The sequence below is a fragment of the Argopecten irradians genome, chromosome 16 (assembly GCF_041381155.1).
Source record: "Argopecten irradians isolate NY chromosome 16, Ai_NY, whole genome shotgun sequence".
Classification (NCBI taxonomy): domain Eukaryota; kingdom Metazoa; phylum Mollusca; class Bivalvia; order Pectinida; family Pectinidae; genus Argopecten; species Argopecten irradians.
The window spans coordinates 9,984,035-10,010,462 of NC_091149.1; the positions used below are offsets into that span (position 1 = coordinate 9,984,035).

The window sequence follows — 26,428 nt, forward strand, 5'->3', positions numbered from 1 at the left end:
TAATTGGAATCTCTACGTATTACTAGCAAATGGTATTCTACATTTGCTATTAACTTGCTAAATTTATCTATAGGATTAATATGTAGATAATTGGATCTCTACAATTATAGCGTAGTGGAATCTCTACGTATTACTAGCAAATGGCATTCTACATTTGCTATTGACATTTTAGATTTATATATAGGATTATACGTAAATATTTGGAATCTTTACGTATTAATAGCAAATGGCCTTCTACAATTGCTAGTCTTTCTATAAGACATTAATCTATATATAACAGCATAATTTAATTACGCTACTACAGCATTAATAGTCGGACTGTAGTATTACATGTATTTAATATACAAGGGTATCTAGTCTTGTAAATAAGTTGTGTTTATATGTAGATCAATACGTAGATATTTGGTCTTACTACGTATTGCTAACAGGTGACATTCTACACTTGTTATTATATCTGTAATATATATAAAGTTCTCTTATGTAAATATTGTGAATATTTATAGTTCTAAAAGGGAACCTGTAAATTAGACTAGTTGATAGTCATCTATATCTGTACATGTAGTATTCATTAATTATTAAGTACCTGTTGAGAACATGGAGTCCAATAGAGAGTGATTGAGGGAAATTGGAACATGTGTAGTTGTACATTGTAATTTATCAAACCATTTGTAATCATCTTCTGTATTACATTGTATACTCATTGTAAATTATTCATTATTCGATTGTTATACTTGTTAAATTGTTAATTGCTATTTCTCATGGGTAGAAATAATAAACCGTGAATTTAATATCTGTCTTTGAGTAGTTCTTATAGTTAAAGGCGTTAGTTATAAAGGACTTGAGGGATCACTGAATGTGATCTGTGATCACAAACGTAATAAACCCTACGAAAATTGGATACAGTCAAGACGACCACGTATAACGCTACCTCAGGAACCTGTTGGAGACTTCGACACGGAACCAATTTCGTTACAACTGTTAGACATATATATCTTTATTGCCTTCTGCTCATTATTCAACTATCATCCATTTGTAAACAAATCAAATTCTAACAAATTTACCATAGTTTATACACTTTTTCTCACTTTACAGCAAGTACAAAAACAACAACAATAAAATTACAATCACGAATCTTTTTTATTGATATTAATTTTTTTGCAAACTTTCAGAAAAAAGAAAGATGTTTCAAATTCAATTCATCCACATATTTGATTAATATATTTAATATACATTGATTTTTTAATTTGAAAAAAAAAAATCATATCATAGCAAATGTACATGGTTTGTCATAATATTACAATAAAAGGAGATAATCCGTTTGGACGGATTTTCCACGAGGTGGAAAAGTTAAGATTATAATTCACTTTCCATGCATTATTCAACCAAATTGTAGGGGTTCGATAATTGATAGGGTTCTACTAGATAGTAATGTACTAGAGTACTTTAGTATAGATCTACTGTAATGTACGTAATGTATATGTACATCTCCCAATCTTTGTAAATATGACAAATGAAAAATAAATCATGATTTGAAAAAAAACTATGAATAAAAATTCACTGTGACTTTACATTGAAGAAATACTTTACCGGAATCCAATGCAAGTCCGTTTAATTTATTACTTTACATCTCCTATTGACAGATGAAAGCTATACTAAAATTTGCAAATAAAGATACCAAAAACACGAATAAAAAATCCTCTGTGACTTTCATGCAAAACAATAAAAAAATTTGAAGAAATGCTTTGATTTGAATCTCCGGAAATACACGCCCGTTTAATTTATTAGTTTACATCTCTCCCAATTTTTGTAAATATGACAAATGAAATTAGATTAAAATTTCAAATTAAAATACCAAAAACTTGAATTAAAAAAGTCTCTGGGACTTTAAGGTAAAATATGGAAAAAGAAAGAAGAAATGCTATCGATTTGACATTGAATATCCGGAATAATGTCCGTTTAATTTATTAGCTGACATTTGATACTTCCTCTTAGTTTCAGTTTACATTACGTTTGTCAACAAGCACGGGTTTTCCTAAGAGCAGACAGCACTACACATGGAGTGCAGAGACAGACCTATTTATGGATCCCTTACATAACACATGGTTTTCTTACTTAGGTCATGTTTTCATTTTACTTTTATTTGTTTTGGAATTACCCTACGCCATACCAAACGAAGATTACATTGCAGGTAACGTTACATTGTACAGTTACAATCGGGAATTGGGATTTCTCTGTAGAGCTATTTTTAGCTTTAACAATATTGGGCTTACATGATATCTAATTTATCTTGCAGTAACTAACAAATGTGCACATCTAACATGTACTGTATATAATGAAACTGTCGACTTTTTAACTACATTTTGTATCTACCATTGATAGTTTCATTGCTATTCTAATTCATTGATGCATGAACACAGTCTCATTTAAGTTCCTCAAACCTACTCATGCATGCGACATAGACAGTACTAGTACTAGATGTGTACTTATTTTAAGTCAGTGTATACACAAACGTTTTGAATAGAATGGTATTCAGATTATTCTATACACAATATGTGTCTCTTCCACATAATATACAGTATTTATGATATTGATCTAAATTAAAAATCTGATACACCTACATGTATATATATATATACTTATTTGTAAATGTATAGTTTCGTGTGTATAGACTATTAGCAACAAATCTTGGTGATCATCTAATTATTCTATTTAGCTTCAGTTAACCTCAGGGGTCAAAGAATACCCATATTCAATTTTGAGTCCTTTTAAACACCCGCGTTCATTGATGGTTGTTAGCATTTAAAACATTTTTAACATTTTTTAAACCTATCCTTATAAAGGTCACTTTTTAAAATGTTATTCACGAGACTGTTTGAGAAAAATAATATAAAAAATATAGCCAGAAGGTAATTGCTAAATTAATTTTTGAGTAGTGCTAAAGATGTGTCACACATACTGTTTATACATGTACATGTAAACAGTATGTAATAAGAATATCAAATACATGTCATTGTAATTGCTTACCGTAATATTTATATTCTATAACATACACAAAATATGTAATTATAATCTGTAATTTACTAATTTTACATTTTTAACAATTTTAAAGTCAGTGTCTGAGATATATTACCTATCCAGTTATTGGACAATTAACATTAAATTCTTGCTTGTAATTTTAGAATTTGTCTAAAATTTGATTTTGAATTTTAAAGATTATTTGATACCTAAGCATGTAAGACCCATGATTAGCTTATATATAATCACCAAGATCCTCTTCAAATTGCATCAGCCATCAGATATTAGTTACCCAGAAATTCTGATTATATTACAAAAAATGATGAGATTCATAATTATCAATTTTCAAGAAATGTGTCATGTCATTCAGACAAATGATGTGAGCCCAAGTTTAAATATTTACATTTTCACTGCTGTCCCACTATGTAACCTTACCTGAATAAAAACTAGTTTGAACAAACAATTGAAATGAAAAGTGTTCCTTTTTATATACAAATTAATTTTAAAAAATAGAAATAAAAGTGTTTGTATAATAAACATAATACAAATTAATAAAAACTAGTTTGGACAAACAATTAGTATTTTGACTAAGTTATAAATATTTCAAAGTGAAATTGTGTGATTCCAGTATAAGGAGTACCTGTGCATGGAAACAATTTCAGAATGTATTTTTAGTCAAAATAAAGGTTTGAGGAGGTAAACTCAGGAAAAAATAATTTTGTTCCTTTTATTCATTATATTAAAGGCCCACTAACTTTCCCGAGGAAAATTTAAAGTTATCTGAAAAACATTTATAGCATAAGAAAATATATATCGATGGCCTAAGATGATGTTACAACACCAAAAATATGCAAGATTTCCTCGGTAATATATGATAACAGTGGAGATTCAGTTCGCTGTTTTGCATTCTGGCGCGTGCCAGTGATAGTCAACTACCGCATGGTGGTTAGGACGACGACGGGGGAAAATATTTAGACAACCCACGTTATGAAAATTAACAGTTTTATTTATTTGATTTAAATTGTTTAGAAGGCGATGATAAGTGTAGCATTAACGGTATGTTAATAACTTTTGCAACTCTATGAAATTATTTATCTCGTTACTGGTAACATTCTCATTTTAAAAATTAAAACCATTTCGGAAAGGTAGTGGGCCTTTAAATTTGTATTCCTCAAAAGTAATTATCTTCCTATGATTTGAAATGGAATTCCTGTTGATAATATGAATTAAGTTACTTTTAATTTGACTGGTTACTGAATTGCACAAAATACCCAGTAGTTGTGTAATGATTGATGGGTTTTTTTTTCTTTCTTAGATGAACTGACAGCATCTCTGCATCACTTTGAGGTTTTACATTCCCTAGATGTAAGACACAGGACAAAACGCTATGTTGACCCAGAAAAAACAGATGATTTTCACCAAGTATGGATTACAGCATTTGGAAAGTAAGAATTTATTATTTCTCCCCTACTTGACAGAGTTATCCCCCCTACTTGACAGAGTTATCTCCCCTACTTGACAGGGTTATCTCCCCTACTTGACAGAGTTATCTCCCCTACTTGACAGGGTTATCCCCTGGTTGCTAGGGCAGGAAAAAATAGCTCACATGCACTTGACTCATAGAATCCTACATGGGTCTGTCAAGTGGACAGGGGTTTCTCTTACCCCAGACAGGGATATCCACAGTTTACCAGTGTGAGATTTTTCTATCTCACCCTAGGGCAAAGACAAGCTACACAAGATCTTCGCACGCGCTCAACAATGGTATTACTTCATGACGACAATATCTTGACAACATTATCATGACGTCGCAGTAATAGTATTTTAACGTCACAATAACAATGAAATGACGTAACAAAAACGGTGACTCATTGAGGTCACGTCATCCTCGCTTACATAAGTGACACGTTTATTAGAGACACAAAGTGGTGCACGGGGTAAGAGAAAAAGAATCATTCACCCTCTTTGGGGTGAGACAGGAGATCTCAACCCTCTGGATAAGATTCTTACCCCTCGGATTGAGATTTTCTTGTCTCACTCCAAAGGGGGTGAAATATTCTTTAATCTCAACTCTAGTGAAAGATTTTGACTAATCAACTCGAGGGATGATGGGCAAAATGTTTCACCAGGATTGAGATATCCCTGTTCACCTGACTGGCCTATGTAAGATTCTTTTTCTCCCATACCTTAACAAGAAATGGTGAAAATTCAGTCGAAATGAACATTGCTGTGCGTAAAAATAGTCGCCTCATGTATTGATGACGTCACTGTCTAGCGCGTGTGAGCTGTATTTTCCCTACCACAGTAAAAGACAGACTTATTTTTACCCTAGCGGGATAACCCTGTCAAGTACGGGAGAAAATGACGTGACATCACTGATATATGCGGAGACTATCGTCGAGTACATTATTGATTTTGACGCATTGAGGCGTCTCTGCGATGTTGACGCTATGAAAATATTAAAGTATGAGAGAAAAATAATCAAATATATATATATCAAAAATAAAAATAACTCGAATGAAAGATTTGTGCTGCCAACTCTCCGCAATCCTTGGGTTGACCAGCCAAAATCTTTGAGATATCCCTGTCCGCTTGACAGACCAATGTAAGATTCTATTATTTCTTTCAAATTATTTAAAGGTGATTCAGTGCGTCATACTATTAAAAAATCATACAACCAGAATGGTCTACATGGATCAACATTTTTGCAATTTTAACAACTATATGAAGAAGCAATCCACAAGACGTATGAATCTCATGTGTGGCAGTTGCCATTTGGTAACTTTAGGTTGGTGATTTTTCTTTGGATATTCTGACTTCCCCCCATTTCTTTATTCTTGCACAACTTGTCAAATGATCCTAACTGTTGATAGGATGTGATACAAACACAAACAGACAAGCTTTAATTTATTTCTCTGATTTTAATGACCGGAGACTGATTGTTAATAGGACACAGACAAAGTTAACGATAGGACACAGACAAAGTTAACGATTTTGATGTTTCAGACAATTCCACTTGTCGATGAAGAAGTCCATGATTCTGTCACATGACTTCCACACGACCTTAATCCAGAGAGATGGATCTAGTAAAGCTGTCCTCAGCAGTTCCTACGAGTTCTACACGGGGACTCTCTATGGTGAGATTTCCTGACAGCGTCAAATTGTTGTAGAGCAGCAGAGTTCATTTCAAAGGGGATTTAATGAAATGAAATCTTAAAAAAATTAAGTTTTCAGTTTTACAAACTTTGCAAGATGATGGTAGACTATTCAAAACATCTCTGTTTATGGTGGCATCTACCATAATCAATTCTTCTTTCCAGTATTTCTCAGAAAGTACTCAAAGGATGTTTCTCAAATTTCATCATATAATGTAGATTTTCATTGAACCGTCAACCTTAGTTGTGAATATTGCATTTTTAAACTGATTGTACAGCAAAATGCCCAACAAGTAGCCAATGTGGAATTTATAGATAAAAGATTGTCACTACTATATCTAAATCACTACTACTGGTATTTCTAAAACTGAAGCTATCTGTCTCAAATTCCATGCATTCTTGATATTGGTTACAGAATTGCAAAATGTTAGCTTTCGTTTGTACTCCCATGAAAGTATCCATATTTCAACAACTGACTGTTCAGCTGTTAAACATTCAATGATGGCCATCAATATCCCTTAAGATCACTTGCTGTCATCAAAATTGTGTAATAATAGAATTATCGTACTGATGAAATGGCTTTATTCATAGGTGAGACAGACACACGCGCCAATGTTTACTGGGAGGACAGCCTTATCACAGCGAGTATCGTCACGGCTGACGAAGTCTACTTTGTTGAGGTAAGTTTATTTAGTTTTATTTCAGAGCTTTTCTGTCTATCTTGTAAAACCCTAATTCATGTACAGCGGTCTAATTTGTAAAAAGGTATCAACAAAGTTCATGTTGTAATACTAAATCTAAATAATATATGTCTGTTTTGGTTTTTAGCCCGTCCAGAGGTATGTGCGGTCAGCTCTCAATCACACACTGCTAGTCTATAGGAAGTCTGATCTCAAAGTACAACAGGATCCCTGGGACGGAGTGAGGCGGTAAGATAAATAGATTCTTAGATGTGTGGGATGGAGTGAGCAGTTAAGATAAATAGAATCTTAGATGTGTGGGACGGAGTGAGGAGGTAAGATCAATAGAATCTTACATGTGTTGGACAGAGTGAGGAGGTAAGATAAATAGAATCTTAGATGTGTGTGATGGGTGAGGAGGTAAGATAAATAGAATCTTAGATGTGTGGGATGGAGTCAGGAGGTAAGATATAAATATAATCTTATATGTGTGGGATGGAGTGAGGAGTTAAGATAAATAGAATCTTAGATGTGTCTGTCAAGAAGACAAGATCCCAGCTATAAATGAAAAATAAACCTTCAGTTGTCATATACTACTTTAGCATTGATGTGTTTATTCACTATTTACAGACATTATACATGTAAGTGTCTATATTCATAGATATCAGAGATACATGATATTATATGTAAAAACGGTATTGCTTTTGACAGACATTTTGTTGTTTCAGTGCTTTGAAGACTTCATGTAAATACCAAAGAAATGCAACTTCTATTCAAATGAGTGAAGAAGAAGAAGGTATATTTTTGGTCACGATTTTGTAAAATGAATCATTCAAGGGTGATAATGAAACACCAAGGGAGATAACTACTGAATATTGACCAAGTCAAGGGAGATAATCAATAAGTCAGCAGATATAACTATTAAATCAAGGTTAATAAAGAATATGTATCTTAGAAATTAATTGATATTTTACTAAAATCTTTGGCTCACTTGGGTTTTGATTGTTAGACTCATTTAAAGAAATCAATTTTACACAATATTTATCAACTCTTTTTCCTTGTAGGATCTAATCGTGTGAAGCGAGCTGTCGATTTCGGAGATCGTAAATACTGCAGAGTGATTTTGGTGGCAGATCATTACTTCTTTGAGAATATTGGCCGCGGGTCTATCGTAGCTACTCAGAATTATATGGTAAATATTGGGTCTATCATAGCTATTTGGAATAACATGGTAAATATATTGGTTGCAGTCCATAATACAGCAACTTAGAATGATATGTTAAATTCATTATGATTTATTCATGAGAGATTGTAATAAATACACTGAAAAAATAAACTACTAATATAAAATTTGTAAAAGTGTACTATAAGAATTGAACAAAATACTATAAGAATTGAACAAAAGAACATCCGGAGATGATAAGATTCTACACCAGAGGTCATGCTGAGGTGACCCAGATTGGAGAGTTGTTAGATCTTGTATTGGAGCATATTGTAGAGCATCTTAGTGGAGCAGAATTATATATTTATTACAAATCTGATTTTAATTAGATTGATTGATACAATTATGATTTTAATTAGATTGATTGATACAATTATGATTTTAATTAGATTGATTGATACAATTATGATTTTAATTAGATTGATTGATACAATTATGATTTTAATTAGATTGATTGATACAATTATGATTTTAATTAGATTGATTGATACAATTATGATTTTAATTAGATTGATTGATACAATTATGATTTTAATTAGATTGATTGATACAATTATGATTTTAATTAGATTGATTGATACAATTATGATTTTAATTAGATTGATTGATACAATTATGATTTTAATTAGATTGATTGATACAATTATGATTTTAATTAGATTGATTGATACAATTATGATTTTAATTAGATTGATTGATACAATTATGATTTTAATTAGATTGATTGATACAATTATAATTTTAATTAGATTGTTTGATACAATTATGATTTTAATTAGATTGATTGATACAATTATAAAATTTATCTAATGACATGTTTATTACAATATATTTGTATATAGATTGGTGTAGTGGATAGAATCAATACAATATACCAGGGAACAAAGTGGCCGGACGACTCGGGTGTGACTGGTCTAGGATTCGAAATCAGCAAGGTAAACGTTTTAAACCCCATGGTAACATTTAAGCCTGGGGTAATATGTTAATTGCCAAGGTAACATTTTAGTCCCCGAGTTAATGTTTTAGCCTCCAGGGTAACAGTGATGAGTTTGAAAGATTTAAGAAAATATTATAATAATGATAAGATAAATTGCTTTCATGTTGACTAAATTATAGAAATCAAATTTTACGATTATTTTTCATATGTTCTTGTAGTAACTAAAAGATATTGAGCATTTGACTCATAATCCATTTGATGGGCCTTATCCATCTCTCACAAAATTATTGGTTTTCATATTTTTGATTTCCATTTAATTTGAGGCAAGTGAAAATGATAATCAAGGCCTCAGAAAGGAGGAGGGGCATTTATAGAGACATGGGGGGACTGGAATACGGTATTTTAGTCTACATCACATGATTAATGGATTCTGACTAGGATGCTGTCCCAACAGACATTTCTTGTTATTTGATTAATTTTTAGCTCACCTGGCCCGAAGGGCCGGTGAGCTTATGTCATGGCGCGTCGTCCGTCGTCCTTCCGTCCGTCCGTCCGTCCGTCCGTCCGTCCGTCCGTCCGTCCGTCCGTCCGTCCGTCCGTCCGTCCGTCCGTCGTCCGTCCGTCAACATTTCCTTTAAATCGCTACTAGTCATAGAGTTCTGGATGGATTGTAACCAAATTTGGCCAGAAACATCCTTGGGGGAAGGGGAACAGAACTTGTATAAATTTTGGCTCTGACCCCCAGGGGGCAGGAGGGGCGGGGCCCAATAGGGGTAATAGAGGTAAATCCTATAAATCGCTACTTGTCCTAGAGTTCTGCATGGATTGTAACCAAATTTGGCCAGAAACATCCTTGGGGGAAGGGGAACAGAACTTGTATAAATTTTGGCTCTGACCCCCAGGGGGCAGGAGGGGCGGGGCCCAATAGGGGTAATAGAGGTAAATCCTATAAATTGCTACTTGTCCTAGAGTTCTGGATGGATTGTAACCAAATTTGGCCAGAAACATCCTTGGGGGAAGGGGAACAGAACTTGTATAAATTTTGGCTCTGACCCCCTTGGGGCAGGAGGGGCGGGGCCCAATAGGGGAAATAGAGGTAAATCCTATAAATCACTACTTGTCCTAGAGTTCTGCATGGATTGTAACCAAATTTGGCCAGAAACATCCTTGGGGAAGGGGAACAGAACTTGTATAAATTTTGGCTCTGACCCCCCGGGGGCAGGAGGGGCGGGGCCCAATAGGGGTATTAGAGGTAAATCCTATAAATCGCTACTTGTCCTAGAGTTCTGCATGGATTGTAACCAAATTTGGCCAGAAACATCCTTGGGGGAAGGGGAACAGAACTTGTATAAATTTTGGCTCTGACCCCCCATGGGCAGGAGGGATGGGGCCCAATTGGGGAAATAGAGGTAAATCCTATAAATTGCTACTTGTCCTAGAGTTCTGCATGGATTGTAACCAAATTTGGCCAGAAACATCCTTGGGGGAAGGGGAACAGAACTTGTATAAATTTTGGCATTGACCCCCCCGGGGGCAGGAAGGGCGGGGCCCAATAGGGGAAATAGAGGTAAATCCTAAAAATTCTACTTGTCTTAGAGTTCTGCATGGATTGTAACCAAATTTGGCCAGATACATCCTTGGGGTTAACAGAATTCGTATAAATTTTGGCTTTGACCCCCCTGGAGGAGAAAGAGTGGGGCCCAATAGGGGAATTAGAGGTAAATATCCAAATTTCTTCAGAAAAGAAACAATGAACTTATATTCAGAACATTACTTGGCATTACAAACCAGGTGAGCGATACAGGCCCTCTGGGCCTCTTGTTCTAATTCTGTTACTTTTGTTTATATTATAACAGGCTTGTCAAACAATAACCTGAAGTTTGTAGAAGCTTGTCTGAGATGTCTTCGTACAATCTTCCTGTCTAGCAACCCTCCTGTTCACCACGTCTATCAGGTATTATACATGTTGACTTACATTCAGACTAAATGTAAACTTCATTAATACAGAGGATTCCGCTTATTTGCATAGGTCATTTTCCAGAAGAAAATATGCAAATAACCGGAGTATTCGAATAGGCGGAGATGACATTTTGCACCTCCGTTTGACCCCACACATATGTATGTGAATAGGCAAATAAATATTGTTTCGTTTACTTGATAAATACGTAAATTATTTACACTTAAAACGAACCACAAGTAATTATTTTCGAAGTTGTAAATCGATTTTAATTGTTTAATAACAAAAAATATTCCAATATTAGATTCTTGTTTACGTTAGATCGACACGTGAATATTTGAGAAACAGCTAAACGATCGATATCAAATGCAATTAGATTCTACTAAACAGGATTGGATTTGTGTCTACAATTCTGAACCTAAATAATAAACAAATTTACGTACATTTGCCTGGCAAAATGAACTTACGATCGTGATTAAACTTCAAAGTGCCGATCAACTAGTAGTGTTGCTTTTACACATGTGCATATGAATTCGAAAATGGCGGCAGGTGATGAAGCCATGCGTTCACTCGACCTAAATGTCTTTTGAGAATTCTCCCTGTATTGTTGATCTATACGACGAATAGCTTGATAACATTTCAGAAATTAATGCATATTCAAGTAGCAATGAAACAATTAACGTAGCAAGTATCTTTTGTATCCTAAGCTTACATACTTTACGAAACTTGCGGTAGTCATTGTACGCCGACATTGCATGCTTTTATGTCTCGTTCAACGAGACGCTTGATACGCACATGTCTGTCGTAGTCAACAAGACTCTGGTTGAACGAGACTACTCATGAATGGCGATTGTTGTAAGGAAGCATGGTTTCTCCAACCGATCGCGATTTAAGTTACGTTACGTTAATAAATAAACATATTTGAAAGTGCAAATGCTTTAATTAGATGTTTGAGTCAGTGATTATACTAAAGTTATGATCAACCGCTGCTGATGTAAATCGTAACAGCGTCGAATACCTTTGCAGATTCATGCATAAAATAACAAGCCATACTATAACGTTAATCTGTTACCAGGATGATTTCTAGTAAAAGCGTAGTATCTTGAAATATATATTGGCGAATTTCGCTAAAAATATATTGCAAAATTGAAAAATATTCGATTTTATTTTTAGAATTTCCCAAATATTTTATTCAAATAACCGGAGGTCATGTAAAAGTCTATGCAAATACACGGAGTTGAAAAACAAAGATAAAGAAGGAAAAAATCGGGACCGCAGAATTTTATGCAAATAACCGAAATATTCGAATAACCGTTATTCGATTATGTGGAGTCCTCTGTATTTATGTACATTGACATACCGGTATGCACAGAGCACAGCGGACTGCAGATGTTTTGGACATCATTCCCAGTTTCAGATTACAATCATGACCAATATGGCAAAAAAAGAAAACAAACGCAGTGCAATTTCAATATATTTTTCTTCTACATACAAAGTTTCTTTGTAGAAGTTGTCAACCATTTATTGGGAATGTTTTGCATTGAAATATGTCAACTTCATGCATTAATTTTTAGACTCCATGGACATCTTTTTTTTTCAAAATTTCTGATGCGCCAAATATACTGACTGAGTTTTTCAGTATTTCCAGCCTAAAAAAATATGTGCACAAATTACACTGGTGCGCATCTTACACTGGTATGCAAATTATGCAAGTTTTTACAGTAACTTAACATTACAACAAATTCTATCTTCTCGAATCAAACCCTTAACTGTTCGTAATATTCCCTAAAAGTAAATGTTTGTTGTTACCAACTTCATTAATATTTTTTAATTTATTTTACAACAATTGCAAAACAAATGCTTTCTTTTTGAATCAACCTCTTAGCAGTTAGCATATTCCCTAACAGAAAATATTTACAGTTACCAATATTACATATATCTTTGAACATTTTTTTTTTAGATTATTAAATTTCAATGCTATTCCATCTTTGCATATTACAGTGTTAGCTCCCTTGCAGGTACAGTAGGTATCCATTGTTGCATAATTAGTTTGTGAGCGCAATTGATGTTGTTTTCTTTTAAAAAACATGACGTTACGCTCGTAAACACATTACGTCACAATTAATACCTAACCACAAGGGCAGATCACTCTGTGATATGCAAATACAGAATAGCAAAGTGTTGTATAATCAGCAGTGCCAAATTTTATATCGAGCAACTTCGACCTTCAATAACCTCAAAGCAACAGAAATGAGTGTTACAAATTAAATTAAATGTTATCTGTTTTGTGTTGACAGGATGCCACAGTTGTCCCCCATCTAATCAACATCATGTCCAAGTCTGTCTGTACACAGGAGTGTATCACGACCATATTCGCCAACTGTTGCCGGGTAAATCAACTGTATATGAATTCTAAAAAATATCATGAATTCTCCTCCAATCAAAGTCAATTTTACTTTTATAAGCCAACTGTATATGAATTCTAGAAAATATCATGAATTCTCCTCCAATCAAAGTCAATTTTACTTTTATAAGTCAACTGTATATGAATTCTAGAAAATATCATGAATTCTCCTCTAATCAAAGTCAATTTTACTTTTATAAGTCAGCTGTATATGAATTCTAGAAAATATCATAAATTCTCCTCCAATCATAGTCACTTTGACTTATAAGTCGACTGAATATGAATTCTGTCTTCAGGCCATAGAACAGCAGAATGATCTGTTCACAAATGTTATGAATTCTCCTCAAATCACAGTTGATTTGACTTTTATATGATGACTATGTATATGTCATATTGAATTTGTTTTCAGACTGTCGAACATCAGAATGCTCTGTGTAGAAACAGTGCCATTCCTGCCCTTGCTCCTCTGCTGACGTCCAGTGTATACAAAGTAAGCATTATAGGATATTTCTTTAGTTAGTATAATACAACTTGTCGAAACCGGCCTTTGTATAATCTGGATCACAGTGTATCCTGGCATACTTTTATATCATAATCTCAGTAAAAATGTTTTGCCATTGTTTCATGTGACAAGAAATTGTCATGTTTGTTGTCATAAAACATGTGGGGTTTTTTCTGCCACTGGAACAGAATTGTGCAAATTAAATTCTTTCTCTTGCCATAAGCTTCTGATTGGTACTTTAATTTTGCCACAAGTACAAAATTCTGACGCAAATTGAATTCTCACAGTACTTTCAGTACTTTGATTGTTTACAGGTACAGATGCCCACCCTGAAATGTTTTGCAGTGTTATGTTATCAGAATGAGGAGGCAGCCAGAGCAACAGCAGCAGGTAGAACCAGAGTGCTTGGTTATGCATTCAACTGCATTCAGTTGGCAATTATGGGAGTGTGAATGCCAACAAGACAACAGCATGTTATTATAAAATCGCATCTATATTGAACAAACAATTCATTGTCATCAAAGACAGAACAGCCATTTGAACAGACAACTTCCATAATTGCTGAAACCACCATTGTGATGTCATAATGATAATGATGTCAAAATAAATAGATGGCAGTTCATGCACTGAACAACACCAACTGCATTTACTAATAGTGGGGGTTGCAGTGAAAACTTAATTATTGAGAAATAAGGAGAATTCATTAAGATGTACATGTACTTTTGAAAGATACTCATTCAAATTGTGTGGTCAGCATATGATTTGAAGCTTTGATTTGTCTGATTTTATGCCTCATTAACAGACAGGGTCATTTAAGGATGTACATGTACTAGGTCTAGGAGGTGGAGGAAAGCAGAGTACCCAGAGAAAAAAAAACACACAGCCCCAGTAGAAGCAATAGAGTTGTTGTTTCTGTGTTAATGTAAACAATCAGCTATACACTTGCCTTTCACACAGTGTTACCAGTATTAATATTTAAGTTTTAAATTTAAATTAATTTATTTATTAGCTCACCTGGCCCAAAGGGCCGGTGAGCTTATGTCATGGCGCGGCGTCCGTCGTCCGTCGTCCGTCGTCCGTCGTCCGTCCGTCCGTCCGTCCGTCCGTCGTCCGTCTGTCCGTCAACATTTGCTTTAAATCGCTACTAGTCATAGAGTTCTGCATGGATTTTAACCAAATTTGGCCAGAAACATCCTTGGGGGGAGGGGAACAGAACTTGTATAAATATTGGCTCTGACCCCCCGGGGGCAGGAGGGGCGGGGCCCAATAGGTGAAATTGAGGTAAATTCTATAAATCGCTACCTGTCCTAGTGTTCTGCATGGATTGTAACCAAATTTGGCCAGAAACATCCTTGGGGGAAGGGGAACAGAACTTGTATAAATTTTGGCTCTGACCCCCCGGGGACAGGAGGGGCGGGGCCCAATAAGGGAAATTGAGGTAAATCCTATAAATCGCTACTTGTCCTAGAGTTCTGCATGGATTGTAACCAAATTTGGCCAGAAACATCCTTGGGGGAAGGAGAACAGAACTTGTATAAATTTTGGCTCTGACCCCCCGGGGACAGGAGGGGCGGGGCCCAATAGGGGAAATTTAGGTAAATCCTATAAATTGCTACTTGTTCTAGAGTTCTGCATGGATTGTAACCAAATTTGGCCAGAAACATCCTAGGGGGAAGGGGAACAGAACTTGTATAAATTTTTGCTCTGACCCCCTGGGGACAGGAGGGGCGGGGCCCAATAGGGGAAATAGAGGTAAATCCTATAAATCGCTACTTGTCCTAGAGTTCTGCATGGATTGTAACCAAATTTGGCCAGAAACATTCTTAGGGGAATAGGAACAGAACTTATATAAATTTTGGCTCTGACCCCCCGGGGGCAGGAGGGGCGGGCCCAATAGGGGAAATAGAGGTAAATCCTATAAATCGCTACTTGTCCTAGAGTTCTGGATGGATTGAAACCAAATTTGGCCAGAAACATCCTTGGGGGAAGGAGAATAGAACTTATATAAATTTTGGCTCTGACCCCCCGGGGGCAGGAGGGGCGGGCCCAATAGGGGAAATTTAGGTAAATCCTATAAATCGCTACTAGTCTTAGAGTTCTGCTTGGAGTTTAACCAAATTTGGCCCAGAAACATCCTTGGGGTTAACAGAATTCCTATAATTTTTGGCTCTGACCCCCTTGAGCAGAAAGAGTGGGGCCCAATAGGGGAATTAGAGGTAAATATTCAAATTCCTTCAGAAAAGAAACAATGAACCTTACTAGGCATTACAAACCAGGTGAGCGATACAGGCCCTCTGGGCCTCTTGTTTTTCATGTCAAAGATAATTGTTATAAGACCTTTGTACTCATTCATTATTTAAAATAACACAAACGTTCTAAGCATCTTAACATGTAAATAATTTTCATCTCATTAATAATTGATATATGATCTCCGTACATTTTCTTTGCAGCCTCGTACAACGGAGAATCTATATCATCTCTACTGGTCCGACTACTGAACAGAGACAAGACATCAGAGATGCAGATGGCGGCTGCCAAATGTCTGACGTATCTGTGTCGTGGAGGAGCTATCAGTCCTCAGGATCACATCATTATGTTAAATGTACAGAGACTCCGATGGGGAAGGTCTATTATTTCAGTTAAAGGCCCACTACCTTTCCGGAGCAAAATTTATAGGTTTCTTAAAAACATTAATAACAATGGAAAATATATATCGATGGCCTAAGATGAGGTTACAACACCAAACATATGCAAGATTTCCTGTCTAATGTACGATAACAGTGGAGATTCATTTCGCTGTTTTGCCGTCTGGCGCAGTGATAGTCAACTACCGTGCGGCATTTAGGACGACGGCGGGAAACATAAAACGACCCGCGTTATGAAAATTAACATTTTATTTATTCTAATTAAACAGTTCCGAAGTGATGCTAAGTGTGATAGTAAACGTATAGTTAATAACTTCTGCGACTCTACAAAATTATTAATCTTGTTTTACATTCCTATTTTAAAAATTAAAAGCCGTTTCGGAAAGGTAGTGGCCCTTTAATATTAATTACTGTTTTTGACTGTCTGTTGTTCTGATTGCAATGTAGTCCGCAAAACCTGCCTATATTGTTACGCTTTTTTAATTTTTTTTTGCCTAATATATAGACTATATATTAGGCAAAAAAAAAAAAAATAAAAAAAAAAAAAAAAAAAAAAGCCTAATAATATAGGCAGGTTCAGTGGACTTACTGCAATGATGGAAGTAATTATCGTCTGATTTGTGAGAAAACAGGAGTAATGAAAAAAGAACTAAATTAGAAATTTTTCCCAGTAATTTAACGTCAAAAACTTATTAAGTTATGTATGTATGAAATCAAAGCCTAGCTAATGTATGATAAAATAGTATATGACATTTGGTTAAGATTGAAGCATTTTCAGACATGTATATCTTTTAGGAATTAAGCTAAAAATATTATATATGATTGAAGTATGGTCAAACATATTACATCTTATCTTATTTAGCTATAGCTGGTACTGTGAAACAAAACTACAATACCACTCCGGAGAGGACATCACTAAGTTGGGATAACTTGTGTCCAATACCTGTTATCAATAATTAATGACAATAAAATTATTAAAAATATGTTTAAAATCAAATTACTACCACAGCTATTAATAACTTAAGATATTTTGTAACAGTAATAAATCATTCAAAAGACACATCAATATTAATCTGCTGCAGACAATGCCGACCTTGATTAGGATGTGTAAGAAGGATCGCACACTCGAGGAGAATGTAGAGGGAGCCGAGACGCTCGCTTTCCTTATAGAGGGCGATGCTCAACTCCAGCAGGTCGCATCTGTTTCCGATCACATCATCAAAACTCTGGCAGAATACATTCGCTACACTGACGTTCAGCAGATCAACACCAGGGCCATGCATAGAAAGGTAAATTCATATTGTCTAGAGATAAAGGGGGCTGCGATGGCCAAGTGGTTAAGATGTATTGACATATTAACACAAGCCCTCCACCTCTGGACAGCAAGTTTGAATCCCATGTGGGGCAGTTGCCAGGTACTGACCGCTGGTCAGTGGTTTTTCTCTGGGTACTCCAGCTTTCCTTCAGCAACAAACCTGGCACTACCTTAAATGACCCTGACTGTTAATATGTTAAACTAATAATACCAAACCAAACAGTCTAGAGCTATATTGTGTCTTACCTGTAATTATTGTGAGCTGCAGTGGTCTATAGTGGTAGGGCACTGGGCTAGTTGGCTAGTTATCAAAGGGTGGGTAACTGGGGGGCTTAGTGGTTGATTATGGAGGTAATCTGTGGCCCAACGACCAAAGATTTTATGAAATCCTCAAGTTGAGACAATGACTTATGAAATATTTGAGACTACTACCTACTAGTACCAATGTTGTATTATTTAATAAATGCTAACAATGTTAAGGGTTCTTTGAAGCCATAAAAAGTAGACTGTCAGATAAAAAGGGAAATGGAATTTTGGATATATATGTACAATAGAACAATCTGTGTGTAGTCTGACAGTAATATTGTCTTCTTAACAGGCTCAGGACACAAACTGGAGCAATGAACTGAAACAAGCAGCTTTCAAGGCATTTGCATCACTAGGGGCCAATGATGAGGAGATCAGGAAAAAGGTATAACTAGTCATGAATATCTTGTTTAAATGTATACCAATGTGTATCTATGCATTGTTGTATTAACTAGATAATCATGTCTCATTTTACTTGAAAATTTTGACCCACAAAAGTAACGGGCTGTACAATAATATGTATGGAGAACAGGATGGACCATACATTATAGGACTAATTCATGTACCTGATAACGCTTGTGCTGGACTAGTTTATCCAGTGGTGACGGAACGTAACTCTTTGTAATCTTCCCGCTGAAATGACGTTATCCCGCGATAACGTCATTTGACATCATTACATCACCAATAGAAACAATAGTCCCGCAAAAACGTTATTGGGTATCACATGGTACATGGATGAGTCCCATTAGAATTAGACTTAAAGTAATTAGATCTCCACTATGTATTAAGATACACTGCAAAGTAATTAGATCTCCACTATGTATTTAGATACACTGCAATACAAGATCTAACAACTCCCAGTTCTGGTTCACCTCAGTATAACCTCTATGGTTAGCCAATCAGGGTGTCGCCTATGAAATCTTCAATTCTTTTGAAAGTATAATGACTACCAGAACATTTCAAGAAGTTTCGATTCTAGGCCAAGGGTCATGTTGAAATGACCCCGAACAGATAGTTGTTAGGGTCTGTATTGGTCAGAATCGTGTTGTAGTGGAGCAGAATTACAAAATCTAATTTGAATTAGACTGAATTATTTACTAATTGGTTAACAACAGATAATAGAGACTGAGAACCTGATGGACCACATCATCGTGGGTGTGAGTAGTGAGGACATGAAGGTCAAGGGAGCGGCTATCCGGTGTCTACACAGCATGTCACGGTCAGTCCAACAGCTCCGGACAACCTTCCAGGACCACTCTGTCTGGAAACCCCTCATGTCGGTATGTTTTCTATGACAACCCCCTATATTTTATCATATTATTACATTACAAGTGTGCTAAGGCTCTCATACTTTATGAACACGTCTCCAAAGGATAAAAAAGATTTTTCTGGGTCAAAGGTCAAAGATCAATGTCACCATAATGATAGCTAAAACCAGTAATTAAATTATGTGATAAAATCAAAATTAATGTTCTTTGCAATGTTTTACAGCATTTTGTGATAATATGTGACTAAGACCTAACCTGCTAGTCTGTCTGTCTCAGCAGATAATGCAGCACTGTCCAGAACACCTGGTGGGCGTGGCCTCCTCGACCATGTGTAACCTACTGCTCGAGTTCTCACCTGGTAAAGAGGTAAATACAACATATACCTGTATATTTTACTGACCTCCTCGACCATGTGTAACCTACTGCTCGAATTCTCACCTGGTAAACAGGTAAGTACAACATATACCTGTATATTTTACTGACCTCCTCGACCATGTGTAACCTACTGCTCGAATTCTCACCTGGTAAACAGGTAAGTACAACATATACCTGTGTATCTTACTGACCCACTCGACCATGTGTAACCTACTGTTTGAGTTCTCACCTGGTAAAGAGGTAAATACAACATATACCTGTATATCTTACTGACCTCCTTGACCATGTGTAACCTACTGTTTGAGTTCTCACCTGGTAAAGAGGTAAATACAACATATACCTGTATATCTTACTGACCTCCTTGACCATGTGTAACCTACTGTTTGAGTTCTCACCTGGTAAAGAGGTAAATACAACATATACCTGTATATCTTACTGACCTCCTCGACCATATGTAACCTACTGTTTGAGTTCTCACCTGGTAAAGAGGTAAATACAACATATACCTGTATATCTTACTGACTTCCTCGACCATGTGTAACCTACTGCTCGAATTCTCACCTGGTAAACAGGTAAGTACAACATATACCTGTGTATCTTACTGACCTCCCCGACCATGTGTAACCTACTGCTCGAATTCTCACCTGGTAAAGAGGTAAGTACAACATATACCTGTGTATCTTACTGACCTTCTTGACCATGTGTAACCTACTGCTCGAGTTCTCACCTGGTAAAGAAGTAAATACAACATATACCTGTGTATCTTACTGACCTCCCCGACCATGTGTAAGCTACTGTTTGAGTTTTCACCTGATAAAGAAGTTAATATTCCTTTATTTGTATGCATAACAGATAATACCTGACAATTTTGTTACTTGATTAATATTATAAGACTCTTTCATATGTGGATATGAAGGATAGGGATATTCTACCCGAGGGTCACAAAATGTAGTAAAACCCAAAGCTTGACAAGGGATTTGTAACATTTTGTGATCCCGAGGGTAGAATATCCCTATCCTTCATATCCACATATGAAAGAGTACTTTCCTTTCATACCTCGACGCTTTATTGCAATTTTACAACTATAATATACCGCCATGTTGAAATAAATTTGAAGAAATCTACAACTGAAAGTCAATTTTCCATACATGAAAAATTCCGATATTTTTATAGTAAAACCAGTCAAGTTTTTGATAAAAATGTTGAAATTTAATTTTACCGAGGAAATAGAAATTTTGTCGACGCCGTAATGTCATAGAAATTTTGTCAACGCCGTAATGTCACGAGGCTTTAATGCATGGGTAGCAATACAATACAGCCTCAGGCGGCATGAGTGTATTGCCCTAGACCAGCCAGTATCACACCCGTAGGTATGAAAGAAAATAAATTAATCATGGTTATTTTGTGAAATTATATAGGTCAAGGAAATGTAATATTCTCTTAATAATGAAATATTTTTGAAAAAAGTAAAAATGTTTTTTTTCCCAAACAAATAAGGTAATCCAATAATTAAAGCTGTTTTCATATACAAATTTACCAATTGATATTGATGTTTCTGATATTACTAGCTCAACAATTGTTTAAAAGTATCTAACCATACTTTTCCAGTCTATACTAGAGTCTGGAGCCATCGAAATCCTTGTTGGACTGACCACTCGAGTGGAGCCAGAGTTACGTCTAAATGGAATATGGGGTCTCATGGTATGTTTTAATAATATCGCAGATGAAACAGTTCAGAAAATTAAAATACATATTCAGATATGAATAAGTAGTAAAGTGTTTGATCCAATAAGTGCCAAATCCATATAAGCCGCCCTCCCCTGTTTTAGGCTTCAATTTTAATTGCCCAGACATAAAAAACAACCAAAACTGTACAGGTTTGCAATAATTTTGTCTTATTACGCACCTTTTCAATTTTTTTTTTCAATTTTCTGAGCGTTATTGGGTCAAATACGGTATATTATTACCAAGGTTTTGAGATACCAAAATAATGCTTGCTTAGTACAATTTACCGTTAATTAGTTGGACATTCCTGTGTATTATGACGTCATAAAATTCACTTCAAATTTGTCATCACAATCACAGAAAAGGTAGGACAAATCAAAGGTAAATCGTACTAAACCCACATTGTTTTTGAATCTCATATTTTCTGCAATGTCATTTTGAAGGATTATAAAATCTTTTGATTTGAAAAATTATTCCAAAATGACTTTAAGGAATTTTGTATTTTTGTAATAGAACATGGCGTTCCAGGCTGAACACAAGGTGAAGACACAGATTATAGAATCCGTAGGAATAGAACAACTGTTCCGGCTTCTCTCCGACCAGGATCCAAATATCCTAATGAAGACGCTAGGACTCATACGAAACCTCCTCTCAAACAAACCGGTAACGTTAAGTTTTCATGATACTCATCATACGAATTCTCCTCTCAAACAAACAGATAACGTTAAGTTTTCATGATACTCATCATACGAATTCTCCTCTCAAACAAACCTTGCAATTTTGAATTTTCAATCTCAATGTTTGATACAATTATATTGATTTTTCTAAATTTCTATTTGGTTCTTCTATATCTATCTGATTTTTAGGTCAATTGGCAGGATGATTGTAACTGAACTTGGTCATAAATGTCCTAGGGTAACAAATTTTGTATACCCTGGCTTTCCTCCACCAACAAACCTGGCACATCTTTACATGACACTGGCTGTTGATAGGACGTTAAACTAATAAAAGAAAACGTTAAAGAAAAACAAAATAAGAATCCAAATCATACAGGTAAAAGCAATGCATATGATTCTTTACTGTAATTTGAAAATGTTTATTTATAAACTCTGAATTCGTGATTTCAGCACATAGACAGTATAATGAGTGGGTATGGAACCCAGATCATGCAGGCCGCCGTGTTTATACTCGAGGGAGACCACACAGCTGATATCAAAGAACAGGTAAAAACAAAAACATTTAAATTGCAATAATGACATCTTGGTCGAACATAATTTGGTTTTAATAGATATGTGTTAGTTTTAGAATGCCATGGCTTTTATTATTCATGGCAGGAGCATATTGATAATACAAATTTTGTTTATTATACTGTATTAATGAACTTATTTTAGCAGTACAGTAAAACACAGTTATAACAAACCTCTGAGGACCACAAAAATCCCTCTATTACTAGCATAGCTCGTTATACCCATAGATATAGGAATAGAGAACAGAGAGAACAGAGAAATTACTACGCTATAATAATCATTTCTTTGTAAGCATATCATATTTGTTTTAAATGTGTTTTACTGTAGTTTGATTTAAGCGCTTTTTGCACTGTATATAAAATGCTAATTCATGTATAGCACTACATTATGTAAAAGAGGGTGTTTCTGGTATTAAAACGCTCAATTGTGCTGATTTATATCCTCACTCATAAATCATCCTGCACTAAAATAAGTATATTACAGTTTGAAAATGCCCGAGTTTCCTCTTAGCATATCACTAAGATATTATATAATATTTATATTCCTCTGACAACAAGACTTTAATTAGTGTACCGGATAATAGTTTTACTGATCATTTATATTTTGTCCAGACCCTGTGCATTCTAACAAATGTTGCCGATGGTGACCAGGCGAGGGACTACATCATCGGGAATGAGGACGTCCTTAAAAAATTAACAACCTATATGGTAAACACTTATTTTTTATATACCTAAGTTAATCAGGTGGTACAGTCATGCTGGTCAGTGGCCAATTCTCGCCAAATACCAATTATCACCATCACTTCTGGATCACGAGTTCGAATCTGACTTGGGGCAGTTGCCTGGTACTGACTGTTGGTTGGTGGTTTTTTCTGCAGGTACTCAGGCTTTCCTCCACCAACAAACCTGCACGTTTTTACTTGACCCTGACTGTTGATAGGACATTAACCTAATAAACCCAAACCAATATTCACTCTTATCTACTTGATCATGAATATTGATTGAAATGGATTTTGTATCAGCCATTTCAGAACCCAGAAACTTGTTTCTTATTTCCAGGTCCATACCAATGTTAAACTTCAAATAGCGGCCACGACCTGTATATCCAATCTAGTGTGGAATGAAGAGGAAGGTAAGCTTTGTATTTCTTGTGTTCATTCATTTTACTCAGCACATGACCAAAGTAGTTACTTTATAATTTTTTTTTGCTTGTAAAATACAGCTTTAGATTGAGTTTTTGAGTTTTGACTTTTTAAACCTAAAGGAAAAAAAAAAACATGTAAAGAGGATAAAAATGTGATGTAATTTTGTACTAATTATGAAAACAATTATTTATTTTATTGGTTTTTTTTTTTTCTTAATAAATAAATTATGTTAAAGAGGTCTAACTGTTCCTAACAATAAATGAAACATCTGAGTTTGTTTATTTTGCAAAATTTTTTTTTTTTTTTTGCATTAGTCATTGCCATTCTCCGAATATTCTATTTTGATAAGTAAATCGTTGAGTGTGCTAAATTGAAATTATGAAGGGGAGATAATTCCAAAAGGAAGATAAGATTTTCAAAGGGTTCTGTCAGGACAATTAACTTTTGAGAGAAATATCAAAGATTCCCAGGAAATATGCTTTTTATTATATTCATTTGGCCATTCATGATGATAATAGAAAATGTTTTTGTGGAAAAATTATGTAAAATAAAAATGTTAATGCTACTTTCGTAACATTTAGTTTTTTTCATTTGTAACGATTTTATTCTATTCCCATTGTAGGTGCCTACAAACGACAGCAGAAGCTTAAAGATTTAGGCGTTTTAAAACTTTTACAACAATTATTGAATACAACAGATGCAACCCTTTTTGAAAAGTATGTATTCACTGAACTTAATACTACACTGTATGTTTGAATAACATGTATATTTATTAGTGGTGTCAAAACATATCATTTTAGCCATATTCATTGTAAATTTATCAGAATCAAACAAATAGTCTATGTTGTTATTATAATAAATATGCTATAGGTGGTTATTTTCACAGAGATGATATTTTTGTGGGAGATCCTTCAATAAAGGGAGGTGGTTATTTTCACAGAGATGATATTTTTGTGGGAGATCCTTCAATAAAGGTTAACCATGGAAACGTAGCGTAATGGAGGAAGATTTGGTTGCCAACGTATCAGCTGTAGGGGGTTATTTGTGTGGCTTACAGTTTTAGTTCTTTTATCAATTTACACTTTCTGATATTATAATAATACTGTATACTCTTTTGTTCTGTTTCAGAGTTAAAACGACGTTACATCAGTTCACATGACTAGAATACTGTGTTTACGAGGAGGTGTATATTTGAGGACTTCAGTTATTAACAAAATAATTATTGACCTCAATTATTGACGATACAATTATGCACTTCATTTATAGACAATATTATAATTATTAATGTTTACACTGAAGTGCTGTACACTTGTTCATAAAATTGTTTTATTAGAGAGAGAAAAAAATTGTAATTCATAACAAGTGGTTTGATAACTTAAAAGTGTTGTTACGGTATAGGCCTATTGATACAGATGGTTTATTATCAATTGGTAAATACTGTATTTGATCCAATAAACTCCTGCCCAGAGTGCTTAAAAATTATAAAATGAGTGATGCTTAATGGGGCTAACTTGAGAAACCTTCAGATTGTTTTAAAGTTTCAATAGTTTCAGACTGTATTGGAATTGTGGCCTCCATAAATGGGAGGGGCACTTTGGGACAGGGGCTTTAATTGGGTCAAATATGGTACTGTTACAGTATTACATGGATATGTTGTGTCAAGTTTTTTTTTTACTCTGGAAGTGAAAAATGTACAGCTATTAGATTATATCTAAATGCTATAAATGTTGGATCAAGTTAATAGTGATACATGGTTAATGTTGTTTGACATTTTTGTTCTGGTATATATATTGTCAGAAGAGCAACTTTATAAATTTGATTTTGTTTACTTCTAATGATTTATTATATCAATTGAACTAGCTGTGATACAGTTAAAGCTCCTTCAACTTTTTGTTGAAAACATTTAAAACTTGAAAGTGTAATTTATTAAGAGTTATCATGTTAGTGTAAGAAAAGTGGTTCCTGTTGGCAGACCAACTATTTTCAAGACAAATTCATGTTTGTCGACACAATTACACTGCATAAGGTTTCCAAACAATTCTATACCACGAACAGCTATTAGTTCTCGATCCATATCTGAGTTACAAGTTTTAAACCTATGGTAGTTGGTTTGTGGTGTTTCACTGGGTACTCCAGCTCACATTCGCTCGATCTTTTAATCTGGTAATATGCCCCTAAATGACCTTGGCTTTTAATAGAAATATGTAGCTTCACTTTCAGTCTATCTGTCAGGATTATCGAACCCGAGAACAATGAAAACTAAATTGTTCCATATATATATATATATATATATTGGTATGTGAAGTGTGTAAACCCTTCAGGCTTATTACGGACAAAGAAATATTGTTATAATTGTTAGGTGTATGTCTTAAAACAAAAGTACTGATAAATAAATTGGATTAAAACATGTGCTGTGATTTCTGTTTTCTCTTATGGCCATTCCATTGAAATACCCAAGTCCAAAAAGTCCAAAAGTCTGATACACCATTTGTTAATTGCTATTCATTTAAATAAGGCCAAAATAATATATA

At 34.8% G+C, this 26,428-nt stretch overlaps 2 protein-coding genes across 3 annotated transcripts; both read left to right on the forward strand.

The window, feature by feature from the left end:
• Positions 1-1,785: 1,785 nt before the first annotated feature.
• Positions 1,786-9,130, forward strand: LOC138310552 (ADAM 17-like protease). Its single transcript, XM_069251816.1, has 8 exons — positions 1,786-2,188; positions 4,331-4,460; positions 6,022-6,152; positions 6,762-6,850; positions 6,999-7,099; positions 7,579-7,646; positions 7,915-8,042; positions 8,915-9,130. Exons 1-8 carry the CDS (start codon positions 2,080-2,082, stop codon positions 9,056-9,058), a joined length of 900 nt encoding a protein of 299 aa, XP_069107917.1. The 5' UTR covers positions 1,786-2,079; the 3' UTR covers positions 9,059-9,130.
• Positions 9,131-9,488: 358 nt separating this feature from the next.
• LOC138310850 (armadillo repeat-containing protein 8-like) lies at positions 9,489-26,307 on the forward strand. 2 transcript variants are annotated; one of them, XM_069252179.1, is made up of 16 exons: positions 9,489-10,963; positions 13,264-13,356; positions 13,780-13,860; positions 14,187-14,262; positions 16,323-16,474; positions 17,600-17,806; positions 18,431-18,523; positions 19,254-19,418; positions 19,683-19,772; positions 21,390-21,482; positions 22,020-22,169; positions 22,634-22,729; positions 23,365-23,460; positions 23,812-23,884; positions 24,520-24,613; positions 25,026-26,307. In XM_069252179.1, the coding sequence occupies exons 2-16, from the start codon at positions 13,297-13,299 to the stop codon at positions 25,054-25,056; spliced, it is 1,557 nt and encodes a 518-aa protein (XP_069108280.1). In that variant the 5' UTR covers positions 9,489-10,963; positions 13,264-13,296; the 3' UTR covers positions 25,057-26,307. The 2 variants fall into 2 exon arrangements, with proteins under 2 accessions (XP_069108280.1, XP_069108281.1); XM_069252180.1 differs by having other exon boundaries at positions 9,491-10,963; positions 19,686-19,772.
• The last annotated feature ends 121 nt before the right edge of the window (positions 26,308-26,428 follow it).